The following is a 13,221-nucleotide window of genomic DNA, read 5'->3' on the forward strand; positions in this document are numbered from 1 at the left end:
TAAATTTGTTTAATTTTATCCATCAATTAATGGCTATTTTATAATTATACCATTTAATATTATTGTTGGAATTTCAAATATTTATTTGTTTTATCTCCTCTTATACATCAATAGTTTTTTTTTTTGCCATTCTTTTTTTTTCCAAAATACTTCAAAACATGTCATTGATTAACATTTATATTTACAAATATTAGCCGTTTTTAAAATTTAATTAGTGTAATTTATTGTCTAATATATTACAAATTACAATAGCTATCCATTTATTACACTCGCATATCATTGGATAATTTTTTTTACGTCTTAATTTGCATTTTATATATTCAAATTAAGCTTTGATCTTTTCCTTTGTAATATAATAATATGCAAATAGCTGCTCGAATTATGATATTTCTTACTAGCTTGTAATTTCAACTTGTGAATTTAATGCTCAATTTAAAGGTAGAAAATCTCCTTTTTCATCGTTTTAATAGATTTCATTGTTTTTTAAGCTATGCAATATCTCATTCATCTCTTCTTTTCCTAAAATTATCCTGGATTTCATTACTCTAGAGGTCCCGATAATGATTATCAACAAAAATTTAGTAAGGAAGATGAATAAGAAACTTCAAACCTTTCGTTTTAAAAGTAGTAATAATTCAAATAACCTCAATTAAAATTATCAAATCTTGAAAAAAGTGTTAGGAATTCATTATGATATCTTTTACATTTTTGCATATTGTCTAATTAAAAAGAAGGGTAAACAGAAAATTATTTCAGCAAAAGTTTTATACGAAACCGTGACAAATGTTATCACACGAATTCAAAATAATAAGAATCTTGGAAAATTTGACTGAAAAACAAAAAATACAAAAAAGGTTCAAGTACAACCTTCCTCAAACTAGATTATTTCGTTGAAAGTGGACCTACTAAAGCAACATTCTTGTTTTTTTCAAACTTACACTATAACACTAAAACTCAGAATAGACATCCGGCCATCAAAAATTGGACTATTCTTCCACAACCAACGTACCCATAATACTCGTCTGATGAAAACCAATGTAGAACTGAATATTTATAGAAACTTGATATAATACTAAAAATGAAGAAAGTAATAAGAGGAACAATCGAAGAATAAACTTTTCCCGCATTAAACGCTTCTCCCGCGTTTTCCCATATTTTTCCCATTTTGTTTAGTTCAGAAAAAATAAAAAATTTCGAGCTTTAGCAAATGATTTGTTGAACATAGAATTTACAGTCTCAGCAATCAAACTATGCAGGAATTTTTTTTTCCAAAATAATCACAAACTTACTTGAAAATTTAAAACTATAAAAAGTTCGTTCAAAAGAATTATAAACGCCTTTAAATTACTTCTAGGGAGGGGAGAAAGCAGGGAGAATATTATTTATCAATCATAACTGTGATAATAATTAGTAATCAGCATAAAATTTTCGAATACTTCCAACAAAGTGTAATAGGTATAAGTAAAAAGTGGCCAGAAAAGATTCCTAATAAAATAATAAAGATCAGATCTCATAATGAAAAAAAAATGAATTCAAATTACAAGGTGGAGCATTCTAAAGAAAATGTTTCTTTTATGAAATCAGATAACCAACATCAAATTCATCGAAATTTTTCACTAATTGCCTGCATAAATTATTGCTATTGATGTAAAAAGAAAAAAGAACGCATTTGTCAGCAACGTAATCCTTGCGCAATCATCATGAATATCGCAAATGAACCACCCATTTTTGTAGAATATCGTCCAACCTGTGCCATCATTGCACGTCCTCGGAAACCCATGCTGAAAAACGGGAAACGACTAATAAAATTACTTCAACAATACAATAACTGAATACACCACTGGAAGCCATAACTGCTGCTACAACTCTCGAAATAATTATAATATTATATCCAAAATTTAGATCCAAATGTATCCAAGATGATCGTCAGTTTGTTGGAATGGATGACGAAAACGTATGTTTAAATGTATCAATATTTTAGATGACTTGATTTTCCTTATAGCTCAGAGTTAATTTAAATTTGTTAATTTTATATTTTCAAATTAACATAAATCACTATCACCATAAACCAACATATTTTATGAATCGCAATGTCGTAAAAACTTCCAATTTTTTAAAATAAATGTCAATATCCTTTCCGATAACTAAATTTCAATGCTTTTAATTTTGTCTTTCTGTGTCACTCACCGAATCAGCATCGGTAAGCTTAAGTACATAATCAAATTATGATCAAGTTGGTATCAAAAAAGCCAGTAGAAGTAGTACATAATTTTCAGCTTATTAAGTATTATGAAATGAAATAAGTACGGTAATAGATGATGAATCAAAATATAAATTCAAAAATGCTAACCTAAACGCACTAGCAGTTCCGATAATAGCACCTGATGCACAGCCAATAAATACTCCCATAAGTAAGCCCATTTTCATTTTTTGCCAACATGATACTTGTGGATGTCCAGCAACGCCTTGATAATGTGGTACTGGCATTGTTTCTTGTCAATTTTTGAAATTTCTCCTTTAATCGAACACCCAATAATGCACCACTAATTTACCTTTAATTTTTGAGAATATAGCAAAATTGAAAAATACAAATCAAAATATCGTAAATTTTCATTAACGCATTAATTTATCATTATAAGTTAAACATTTAAAAATAAGAGGAAAAATAAAATTCATGAAATGAAAACATTGATAAGCAGTGAACGAATTTCGAAATAGCATAAATAAAAGAAAAACATAAATTCTACCATAATATAATGCTAATATCAGCATATACTGATAACTTCAACTTTAAATCAGCATATACTGATAGCATATAATTCAATATAAATTTACAGCCATTCTTATGGTTGATATATCAAACTTTAATAATATTGGACTATTCAGATGAATTTAATCAAATTTTAAATTAAACTTTCACGAACATTTACTAACATCGATCTACATGGGATTTTTATATCTGTTCAACAATATAACATATATAATATCAACTTCAACATTACTAACTACTATAAAAGCAAAGTTTACAAAGGAAATCAAAACGATCACTAACATCATTACTAATAATTATTAAAAATTACCTAAATAAATCATTTAATTGATTATTTCTGAAATTAATACTGATTTAATACAATGTATAAAAGCTTCCAATACAAATCCCACCATTTATATTTTGCTGTGGTATTTTAGTAAGTACGAGTGAATCTATTTAATGATTATATGAAGATATAATATTTACCGTAACTTTCACTTCTTGGATAAACGTTCAATCACACCGGCTATCAGTGAAATACTGATTATTGGTTTACGTAAAACTACGTTGAGAATAAGTAAATTATGGTCGTCTGTTGCGACAACTACTTTTAATTGTTAAAAGATTGCCAAGTTGATTTGAAATCATTTACTTGTTTTTCAACTTAACCAGAAACATAAATGAAAACTGACAAAATTCCAAAAAAATTCATACATCTATTTCAAAATATCCGAAGTTTTTAAGTTGACAGTGAAAGAATGCATTTGTATTTCAATGAATATACTTGACAAAAAGAGAAATTTCTAGCAACTGAATATTAATTTTAATACATAGCTAATTTTCTGGTCAACCGGAACTTCATTTACACATTTTAAAAGCCTGCTTATACTATTCGCGCTTTCTTCTCCATTTTGATCCATTAAGATGGTAAATCCCAAAAATATGAATAAATAAATAAATAAAATTCAATAGGGAATTTTTGTAACATAACTATGGAACAACGAAAATAAAAGAATTTTTAGAGAACAGAGCAATATAGGATCTTGAATTTAAGCAAATTACTACAGCATACAGCATTTGAAACTAGCGGCAGGATCACCAAATGAATCATACTTAATAAATTGTGAGTCACAAAAGATATGTTTAATTTCATTCGTGACACATAATATTAAAATTAAAATTGTTGTATTCCGCAGCCCCAGAAAAAAAAGCAGGAAAAACCTAAAAGAAGTAAGAAGAGAGAAGAGGGAAAAAGAGAAGTAAAAGAAGAGAGAAGTGGAGTAATCAATTGCAAAGAAAAACAAATTTTACAACTGCAATGTGAAGTTAAAACCCGTATAAAAAAAGCTTTAGATTCACAAAAGCTAAGAAGACTATAATACGGGATAAATAAGGAGATCGCTTATCATGCAATTCGATAAATAAGATGTAAGCCCGAATCAGTGTCAACTACATCGCTCAACTGTCCGACCTGAAAAGAAAATTACGATGACTTTTCAATTCCATAAAGCATTTACGATTGTTTCAAAACCTGCAATAAAAACTTAATCACATAATTTAGTACAAAAATTTTCCTAAGCAGCATCTACTAAAACTTCCTCCTCTATCAGATGATAAAATTGTACTTTTCTTGGAAGAAACCAGACAAGCAAAGTTATTTCATATCTCTGTTCTAAAATATGATAAAATTGTGATAAAAATCTGTTTACGAGATGTAAGCTGCAACATCATGCTAACATTTCTGAAGAGACAAAATCACTATATGTTTAATAGTGATGACTATTTTGAAATTTGTCTTAAATGAAATGAAAGTTACTCCAAGAGCAAAAGCGGCGTCTTCAAATGATTTTTGCATCTGTCGTCGTTTGAAAAACCCCAAATCACCACCTCGCTTCGCTGAGGAACAATCGCTAAATTCCTTCGCCAATTCTCTCAATTTTGACTTTTTATCAGACGCCTCCTCAATTTGCTTTCTATAGCCTGAAAAAAAAAACACCACTTAGTTTGCTAGGAAAAGATTTTCGCTGAAGAGGAGTATATTATAATAGAAAAAATGAGACATTAGAATATTAAGAAATAGAACGTATAATAAATGAAAATTAATCCAATGCTTCCTTGTAATATGTTGGAATTACCAATGGACATTCAGAACGACCAAAAACGCAATCCGATCCGAAAGACTAAATTTAGATGAATACACCTTTATCGTACACATATTTCTTCTCATTTCCAGAAGGAAAAAAAACACTAAAAACTAAGTCGAACCAATTAAAATCTTCCTTGCATCTTCCTTTGATCGTGTAATAACATCTGAGCGCCAAGACGAAGGACGCCTCGAACCATTATGTTTTACTAATAAATGTGCGCAATGTACCTATAAATGATACATATCAATAACTTATCAAATATTATGCTTAAAATAAATAAAAATGTAACTCTGATGAATATTATGCTATCGACAAACAAACTATAAATTCAAAGCATTTATTTAAATCCATGACTTTGTTCCACATTCTTATAAATCTCCCATACGATGACATATTAAATAGTCACAGGAAAAAAAAATTTCTGAAACATACTTCATTCAAGCTTGCTTGCGCCGGATCAGCTGGTTTTGTAGGTCGCTCCCATTGACTGCGACCAGTGTATACATTGAAATAGTAAAACCTGTCTGAAAAGATTGCATGAACCCATCATAAAAAAGAAAAAAGACTCAAAAGCAGAAGATCGAACCATTTCTCCCGAGTTCCGAATGATTAATAAATTAAACAGAAATGAAAAAATCTTCAAAAAAAATGCTAAACAAACTATTTGAGCGACTCATTCGTTTCTCCCATCCTTTTGGTAATTCCTTTATCGCTTCCTTCTCTTCCTCCTCAATTTGATCCACATCATCCGATCTACTACGTTTTTTTTCTGGCTCATTAGACGAAGACATCGAAAATTTCACGTTAACCCGCAATAAATACGTGAATTTTATGTAAAATGCGAAGTATCCAGAAAAAACTAAAATAAAGGTTATGATGAAGTGCAACAAGCCTGAAAAAATGCTTGACACCAACTCTTCTTAATATGCACAAACCGGTTCCATACAATATAACTTTAACAAATAAGTTTTAGGAACGGTATAGACTAAGAAGCACCATTCTACTGAAAAAAAAAAGAAAAAATTGAAATATCGACAAAGTTTTTCTAGAAGATATTTATTGATACACTCTACTGAACAAATATCGACGGAGTTTTCCTAGAAGATATTTATTGATACAATTTCAAATTACTACTCTTTATAAAGCATACAAACCAAATATAATAAAAGGAAATTGTATTGATCATAGAGTGGTCCAGTCAATCGACATCACCCGTAAAAAATTAGGGGTTATGCAGAACATGATATAACGTGAATATCTTTCGCAGAAGTTTTATGAAATAAATGTCTAATTATTAAGTTTATTTGGCTATTTGTAACTATCGATTACAAAAAGAAAAAAAGAAAAATTAACAATATGAAGATAAATACAAGCAAAAAGATAGAATGACAATTACATTGCCGCACAACACAATATCGTTTCAATCAACCATACTCTTCGTTTAATTTCTCCATCTTTACCAGTCGTCTCATATCAAATTTCCGCAAATTTAATGACAAATATGCGCCTTCCAGTAATTTTTCAGCATAACTTCGTCCAACAGCTAAGGCATGCTGCATTCCGCGATTTCCAAATCCGCATAGGAAATGCAGATTTTGATAAAGTAAATGCTCTCCAATAACTGGTGAGTTGTCGAATGTATTCACATCTTCATAACCTGCCCAAGCGTTTTTAATCTGAAGATTTCGCTACAGAAAATACGAAATAAACAAATCAAATTTACCTAGCACGTCAAATATACGTCAAATATACAAATATCAAATATACGTCAAATATACTTTCTGCTATTTTCAGTGTAAAATATGTGCTTTATTTCAGCTTGATTATTTTAACTTAACTCATAAAGACCTCATCTCTTTAATCTATTGAGAAATTGTTCTATATCCAATAAAGAAAATATAATGAAATCTTGATATGCATTACTTTTCATTAAATGATAACCAATAATGAAGGAAATACATAATTTATAAAGGAGGAAAATGTTTATCAGCACTCCGAATTTTATCCCAGTCTTACATTGATGCTTTGTCGCTGGTCCACTATGAAATCAGTCTAAGAGTTCACCAATATGAAACCTGTCGACATCGCCACAAAACTTACTTTTAAATTTCTAAATGCTGGAACCCGTTTAACTAAAACTGGCCAAATATCATTATAAAAGTAGTTGTAATCCACTTCCAGATTCGAGTGATCAATTTTTTCATCTTCTTCCTATAAAATTGCAATCGTAAATGCAAGAAAGGGAAAGAATGAAAAACAGCACATAGTTTCTGCAATTCGTTTAAATTCCTCACCTTATTCGGGATTTTTCCACAGATGAATGTATGACCAACTTCTTCTAACAAACAATAAACACCACTGGGATCGACAAGAGCTGGCATATCCAAAGCGGGAACATCAGGTACATGTACAACAAACATCATACGCTTCCGTGCAACAACTGGTATCTTGACAGCCAACAAATCTTGCCCCTTCCCTAAAAGTTAGAGATTTTTGCTCTAAGTTACAGCTTCAAATCCTTTTGGACTTCGAAACTTCCCGATAAAAAATATCACAATCCTTCTGGACTTCGAAACTCCCCGATAAAAAATATCACATTTGTAAGTAAAACAAATGCTTTACCAATTCTTGCCATTTCGGCAATGCGACCAGACCAAGCACCAGCAGCAACAACAATATGATTAGATCGTATGATTCTTGCAGAAGCATCTGTCATTTGCGGGCGAACCTAAAACACATCTGCTGATTTTACTGCAGCATTACTGCCGCAAGAATGCATGTAAAGAATATAATGAAAACCAGGAGAAAAAAATTAAAATGCTTACATAAGCTCCGTAAATGTGCTTATAACGCCAAACTGCTTCATCGGCCTCATCTGCCATACCATGTATTTCTGTAGTACCATATTTTTGGCCAAAATAAAAACCTGAAAATGTACATATACATATAAAAAAAATCATCCAAACTACGATATTGAAATTGAACCATATTTTATTCTCTCTTTTCTTGAATTATTGTTCCTATTTTGTACTCGACATCCCACAAAGCCATATTTAGCAACAAAAGTCCAGTGAAATTTATTTATGTCTTCCATGACAAGGAACAAAATACAAGACAGCGCTACTTACTTGACTTTTCACATATTGTGCTAACTTAAAAAAAGCAAAAAGGTAGTGCAATAAAGGAATTACTACGAAAACTTAAGCAGTGTCTGTGACAATCACTAAAGAAAGACAAAACCTCTAAAAAAAGTTCAAAGTTTTCTAGGATGGACAGGAAGATGTTTGGTTATTCAGTACAGCGTGCGTCTGAATCACTAAACAGACGACAGTGCCTTATTTTAATGCGCTTAAAAATGGATAACAATAGCAGTCTGTCTCTTTTAGAGATAATTCAGAACGATGGCTATTTCTGTTTGTAATATTTTGTAGAATTAACTGGTATTCAAGATATTGAAGGTTAAAATATTCCAATGGTATTTCTTCCTAAACAGATTATACATATCGCAAACATATACAAATACACAAAGTTCTAAGAATGCTTATCGCACACCTTCTACTTCGCCTTTAAGATACTGCACACCCAAAGTTAGGTTCTTTTCCCGTAGAGCTGATAACAACTGCCATGAGTCGACTGTACCTTCATTTTCCAAACCTATAAAATCTCATACATTATTTACACCTTACCCATCTTGCTCAGTATCATAACGAACTAATAAAACAAATGTACCATATGAACCGAGCAATACATCATCAAAATTGATGAAGGGAAACTTCGCACATAACTGACTACGGTTTAACAAATCAATTCGGGCACCATTTCTTCTGAAAAATTTACCGATACATTTGAAAAGTAATTTCACCAATATTTCTCGGAATTAATTTACTAATATTTTGTTTCGCATATAGTGAATCTCTTTCAAAATATGCAAATGAATTAGAAAGGCATAATGTTGCTAAATAGTTATCTTCTGCTATGCTGGTTTATTAATTTATCCACATTGTTTTTTAATCACCTCATATTTGGTACCAAAAAATTAGGGAGCAAACTTAGTGTTAGTTTAATTGGAATTTAAAGGCAAAACTAAAACAGACAGAATGACAGGAGGAAGACTGCATAACAGAATGAATACGAGGTAGATCTGTATTAGTGCTACCAAATAAATTTCTGACTTCAACGGACCAGCCGTCGATAGAATATTTCCAATAATTTAAACCAAATTACACCATTATACAAACGTTTGCACTTTCCAATTCCGCTTCAGTCGATCCACTTCTTCGGGTGTGCGAGCCAAATACATGAAACCCATTGGCAAAAAATGCACATCAGGAGGGTCGTTGTCTAAAACATTCATTATAAACTAAAAATACTACTTGATTTCGATAGTACCAATAGTTAAAAAAGACAAATAACTCGAGGATTCAACTGTATCTGTGGAAGAATTATCAAAGGAATTATCCCGCTTCTCACAAGACTGATAGGGATTTTTGAATGGAAATCTACCTAAAATGCGCAAATGCTGGCCAGCATGGCGAAGATATTCGGCTGCGAAAGCTGACATCATAACATGTTCTGGGACTGAAAACTGCTGTGAAATACCACCACATGTTAACATCGAAGCACACTGCGCAAACTGCAAGTTGAACAATATATTAAAAAACAAAAAATCAGGTGAAGAACTGAATTTTCAACTGCCAAGTTCCCTAATTTTTAAAGAAATTAACTCTAACACGGTTTCTTCTGAAGTTATATTTTGAAAGCAGTGTTCGAAAACTCTAAAAGTTATGCCGCATTAAAGTTTTGAAATGAAGATTACACTTAGAAAAGTGAAGAACTGGTGTTCAGTTTCCACTACATAAAAATGGTTCCAAACTGTTGAAAATTGTGCAAAATACTATAAAATATTCGCTCTTAGCCTAGACTCGAAAAAATAAGCGAACCAATCAGATAAGAAAACAAAATTTTAAAGATTATTGCCTTGTCGTTATTCTCCACAACTACCACCTTGTAGTCTTCATCACGAAATGCTTGTTTTAACCAGTATGCAACGGACGATCCTATCAAGCCGCCTCCTATGATTAATACCTAAAGAAACTTCAAAAGACTTATATAGCTATATAAGTCCTCTGTGTTCATTGTGGTTATCGAATACAACAATTCAAATGTCCTCAGAACTTCATCACAGTACAAGCTCAGATATGAATGAGAACCAACAAACTTCATTAACTGCATTCGGACGAATAATACCGAAACAAATTTCTTCAGAAATGATCCAATTTCCGAGGGTTGATGAAAATCGAAAGAAACATTTTAGGCAACAATTAAAAAGCAAAGCAGACGCTGCGAAGTCAGTGACAATGACAGCCATGATTAGCAACTAATGAATTACTTGAGTTTCGAACGGAAACAACTCAAAATCCATCGCGTGTCGCTTAATGTGTGCAACGGGATTATTCCTCTGATACGGATCCATTGTGGCCTAAAATTTATGCAGTATAATTTGCAGAATTGGACATTAATTGGTAACAGCTTGTAAGCAAAATTTCGATTGTTAAAGTTGTTGCAGTTCATTTTGTTAAAAAATATATTAACGAAAATTGAAATAAAAAGGACTGCAAAAAGATAAGTTATGCTGTCATAAGATAGTTGGAAAAAGAAAAACATTATCATACGCAAAGAAATGTGCGTTAGCAGTTTTACTGACACAAACCAAAAAACAGCTTAAAATAAGTGATCGAATAAAGAAAGCGGGAAAAAAACAATGCTGCAAGTAAAATAATAAGCATTACCTCTTTCCAGCGCCTTTTCCATCGTTTCACATCATATTTCAAAGCATACCACATCCGTTTCAAAACATCTTCTCCGGGCTCGAAATGTCTTTCGTTCTCGAAGTCTAAATATGTTCAAATGTTTCTGTGGCCTTAAAAAAACAAAGAAAACGAAACGAAACAAGAAAAAAAAAACATTTTAGCTAATCTCGGTCCATTGCTTTCATTCTGCTCCCATAATTCGAAAAATCATCGGTAGCTATTCGTGATGTCAAGAAATTGTGACAGTTTATTTTAATATGCAAAGTAACACATCCCCGGATAGTAATGGCATATGAAATTGAAATAGACTAGTAAGCTAAAAGTCAGGAACAGAACATTCAGTTTATTTAGATCATTATCGAAAATTATATCCGAAATCCATGACAAAAGATCAAACCTTAGACTTACTCACTTTGCCATCTGCTTAAGGATGTTGTATGAAAGCATGCCGCATTTATCCTAAATAACGGCAATTGATGAAAACTCGCCAGAATATTTTTCGTCATCCACATTTCTGTAAAAAGAAAAATACATAGTGATAACAAACTTCATATCATTTTACGATAGCATACTATATTATGATCTGAAAGTATAATAACTTAGTATAAGTTCATACCATGATAACAGCGATTGGATACGAATGTAGAAAACAGTGCAAGAGAGAAAAAATTTTTTCCGATTAAATTATTATAACCTAAACTGAATAACTTTAACTAAAAAAAAACTAAATAAATGGTAGATAGCTTTGAGTTTTTCCAATTGCTTAGTTGAAATTTATAAGGCTATTCTACCTGTCATAAAATTCCCTTCCCATTTTGGCTAATATCAGCACTTAATCAATTCCTTTATGTCTTCGGAAGATATAAAGGAATTGATTAACTGCTTTGCTGTTGTGAATAATTTCTTATTTCTTTCAATTGAATTTTCTCAGCATAAATATATTATTCATCCTGAAAGTAACAATTTTTTTTTTTCATTTCTTTGTTGTATATTGGTAAGAATGAATGGTACTACAACCAAAGTATCAATAGGATAGAAGCCCTGTAATACTAATAATTACAATTATTATATTTACCAATAAAAAAAAAAAAAAGAAGAATCAAATTATTATCGAATATTTAGAATGATGAAAGATTTTATAATATTTCTTCATATATTCATCTAAAATTGTCTAAAAATTACTCTTAGAAAAAAAAGGAATGAATCAATTTCAAGTTTTCTATTTGCCAAAAATCTGCAATTTATCTCCACTTTCACCTCTTTACCAAACTTTCCATTACTCTCAATCACTACTACAGTTAACTATAGTTGATATTTCATCATTTTCTCAATCTCTGCCAACATTATCTCTTACTTTTTTGCCATCATTCTTTACTATCTCATCAATTTAAATCATTTTTTTTACATTCTCTAATTGCATACTATCTCATAAATCCTAGCAATCCCTGTATTCTTCCAAAATACAATATCTTGTCTCATTATTCAAACATTACCCATTTAGTCATAACCTCTCCCCAAAAACCACTATATTTTCCATCCTTGTGTTGTTCCACTTTAAAAAAAAAAAACTGGTGTTGCATTTCTGTCGTATGCTACGAATTATGAAATATAATGATGAGGAATTATTTCAGGCTAGTAGTTGTATGATGAATAGTTGTGATAATTGTAGTTGCTAGTCTTTTAAGAAAAACCATGAGTTGATAATGCATGCAAAGTTTCATTCTTTTTCTCAAATTTAAAAAGTTTAAACATTTTTAAAATGACTTCTTTTTAAATTCAATTTAATCCATTCAAAGATGAATTTAATTACTCAACAATTAAAAACTACAGAAATCAAAAATTACGAAAAACTACGGAAGAATTATCGTAATTAAATTCACTTTTTTTTTCCAAATGATCATTTTGTTATCAGCGTCTTTAGTGCAACATTGAGCAATTAATAATTATTGATTGAGCTATTACTGAACGGTATTGCGTGACACTATTGATTGAATTTGAAAGTTGTTTAAAAGGGAATTTCAAAAGGAAAGAATATATAGTGAGAAGTAGTTAAAACATTTAAAATTAGGGAGTGAATATTTTGACATTTTTTTCTCTTTTTTTTTAAATTAGTATTCTCGACATCACCGATAATAAGCGTATTTGTATCCAGATGTGACAAAAACAAAAAAAAAAAAAAAGAAAAAAAACGACGTATAATAGAACAAATTTTCGTTGATCTTTGAATAAGTACAAAATATAGTAAGACTTATTTTGCATTTTCAAAGAAAAAATCATATTGCTTATATCATTATACTGTAACTTGATGACATTTTCAAAAGAAAAATAATTTTATTGCATTAAATTATTAGAATTATGGTACTATCTTTTCCTTTTTTTTTCTTTTGTTTAGAATATTTGAAAAAAAAAAGAAAGTATCAATGTTGCAAAATAATTTCGTAAATCAACAATTTAAATTTAATAATTATTTACAATATAATGGAATACGCGCATAAAAATTTATACAGTAGAA

At 30.5% G+C, this 13,221-nt stretch overlaps 3 protein-coding genes across 3 annotated transcripts; all 3 read right to left on the reverse strand.

Moving 5' to 3' along the window:
- Positions 1-1,334: 1,334 nt before the first annotated feature.
- On the reverse strand, positions 1,335-2,561 carry LOAG_06823 (hypothetical protein). The gene is made up of 2 exons (XM_003142359.2): positions 2,351-2,561; positions 1,335-1,781 (listed from the first exon to the last, which is right to left on the reverse strand). The coding sequence occupies exons 1-2, from the start codon at positions 2,485-2,487 to the stop codon at positions 1,673-1,675; spliced, it is 246 nt and encodes an 81-aa protein (XP_003142407.1). The 5' UTR covers positions 2,488-2,561; the 3' UTR covers positions 1,335-1,672.
- Positions 2,562-4,126: 1,565 nt separating this feature from the next.
- On the reverse strand, positions 4,127-5,820 carry LOAG_06824 (Pin1-type peptidyl-prolyl cis-trans isomerase). The gene is made up of 5 exons (XM_003142360.2): positions 5,561-5,820; positions 5,332-5,423; positions 5,018-5,126; positions 4,569-4,732; positions 4,127-4,223 (listed from the first exon to the last, which is right to left on the reverse strand). The coding sequence occupies exons 1-5, from the start codon at positions 5,688-5,690 to the stop codon at positions 4,158-4,160; spliced, it is 561 nt and encodes a 186-aa protein (XP_003142408.1). The 5' UTR covers positions 5,691-5,820; the 3' UTR covers positions 4,127-4,157.
- A 343-nt stretch (positions 5,821-6,163) lies between these two features.
- LOAG_06825 (hypothetical protein) lies at positions 6,164-10,766 on the reverse strand. Its single transcript, XM_020447259.1, has 12 exons — positions 10,689-10,766; positions 10,289-10,378; positions 9,877-9,984; positions 9,403-9,532; positions 9,138-9,240; positions 8,629-8,723; positions 8,452-8,553; positions 7,725-7,825; positions 7,522-7,627; positions 7,194-7,375; positions 7,000-7,110; positions 6,164-6,575 (listed from the first exon to the last, which is right to left on the reverse strand). Exons 1-12 carry the CDS (start codon positions 10,740-10,742, stop codon positions 6,324-6,326), a joined length of 1,434 nt encoding a protein of 477 aa, XP_020302492.1. The 5' UTR covers positions 10,743-10,766; the 3' UTR covers positions 6,164-6,323.
- Between the last annotated feature and the right edge of the window lie 2,455 nt (positions 10,767-13,221).

This window comes from Loa loa (assembly GCF_000183805.2).
Source record: "Loa loa unplaced genomic scaffold supercont3.517, whole genome shotgun sequence".
Taxonomy (NCBI): domain Eukaryota; kingdom Metazoa; phylum Nematoda; class Chromadorea; order Rhabditida; family Onchocercidae; genus Loa; species Loa loa.

Coding starts and splice junctions, on each gene's coding strand:
- LOAG_06823 (XM_003142359.2), bottom strand. CDS start 2,487: ATGCCAGTACCACATTATCAAGGCGTTGCTGGACATCCACAAGTATCA. Junction 1,782..2,350: donor GGAACTGCTAGTGCGTTTAG/GTTAGCATTTTT, acceptor CCCGTTTTTCAG/CATGGGTTTCCGAGGACGTG.
- LOAG_06824 (XM_003142360.2), bottom strand. CDS start 5,690: ATGTCTTCGTCTAATGAGCCAGAAAAAAAACGTAGTAGATCGGATGAT. Junction 5,424..5,560: donor ACGAATGAGTCGCTCAAATA/GTTTGTTTAGCA, acceptor CAATCTTTTCAG/ACAGGTTTTACTATTTCAAT. Junction 4,224..4,568: donor ACGCCGCTTTTGCTCTTGGA/GTAACTTTCATT, acceptor TTTTCTTTTCAG/GTCGGACAGTTGAGCGATGT.
- LOAG_06825 (XM_020447259.1), bottom strand. CDS start 10,742: ATGTGGTATGCTTTGAAATATGATGTGAAACGATGGAAAAGGCGCTGG. Junction 9,985..10,288: donor TGTTTCCGTTCGAAACTCAA/GTAATTCATTAG, acceptor AAGTTTCTTTAG/GTATTAATCATAGGAGGCGG. Junction 7,628..7,724: donor AGCACATTTACGGAGCTTAT/GTAAGCATTTTA, acceptor GATGTGTTTTAG/GTTCGCCCGCAAATGACAGA.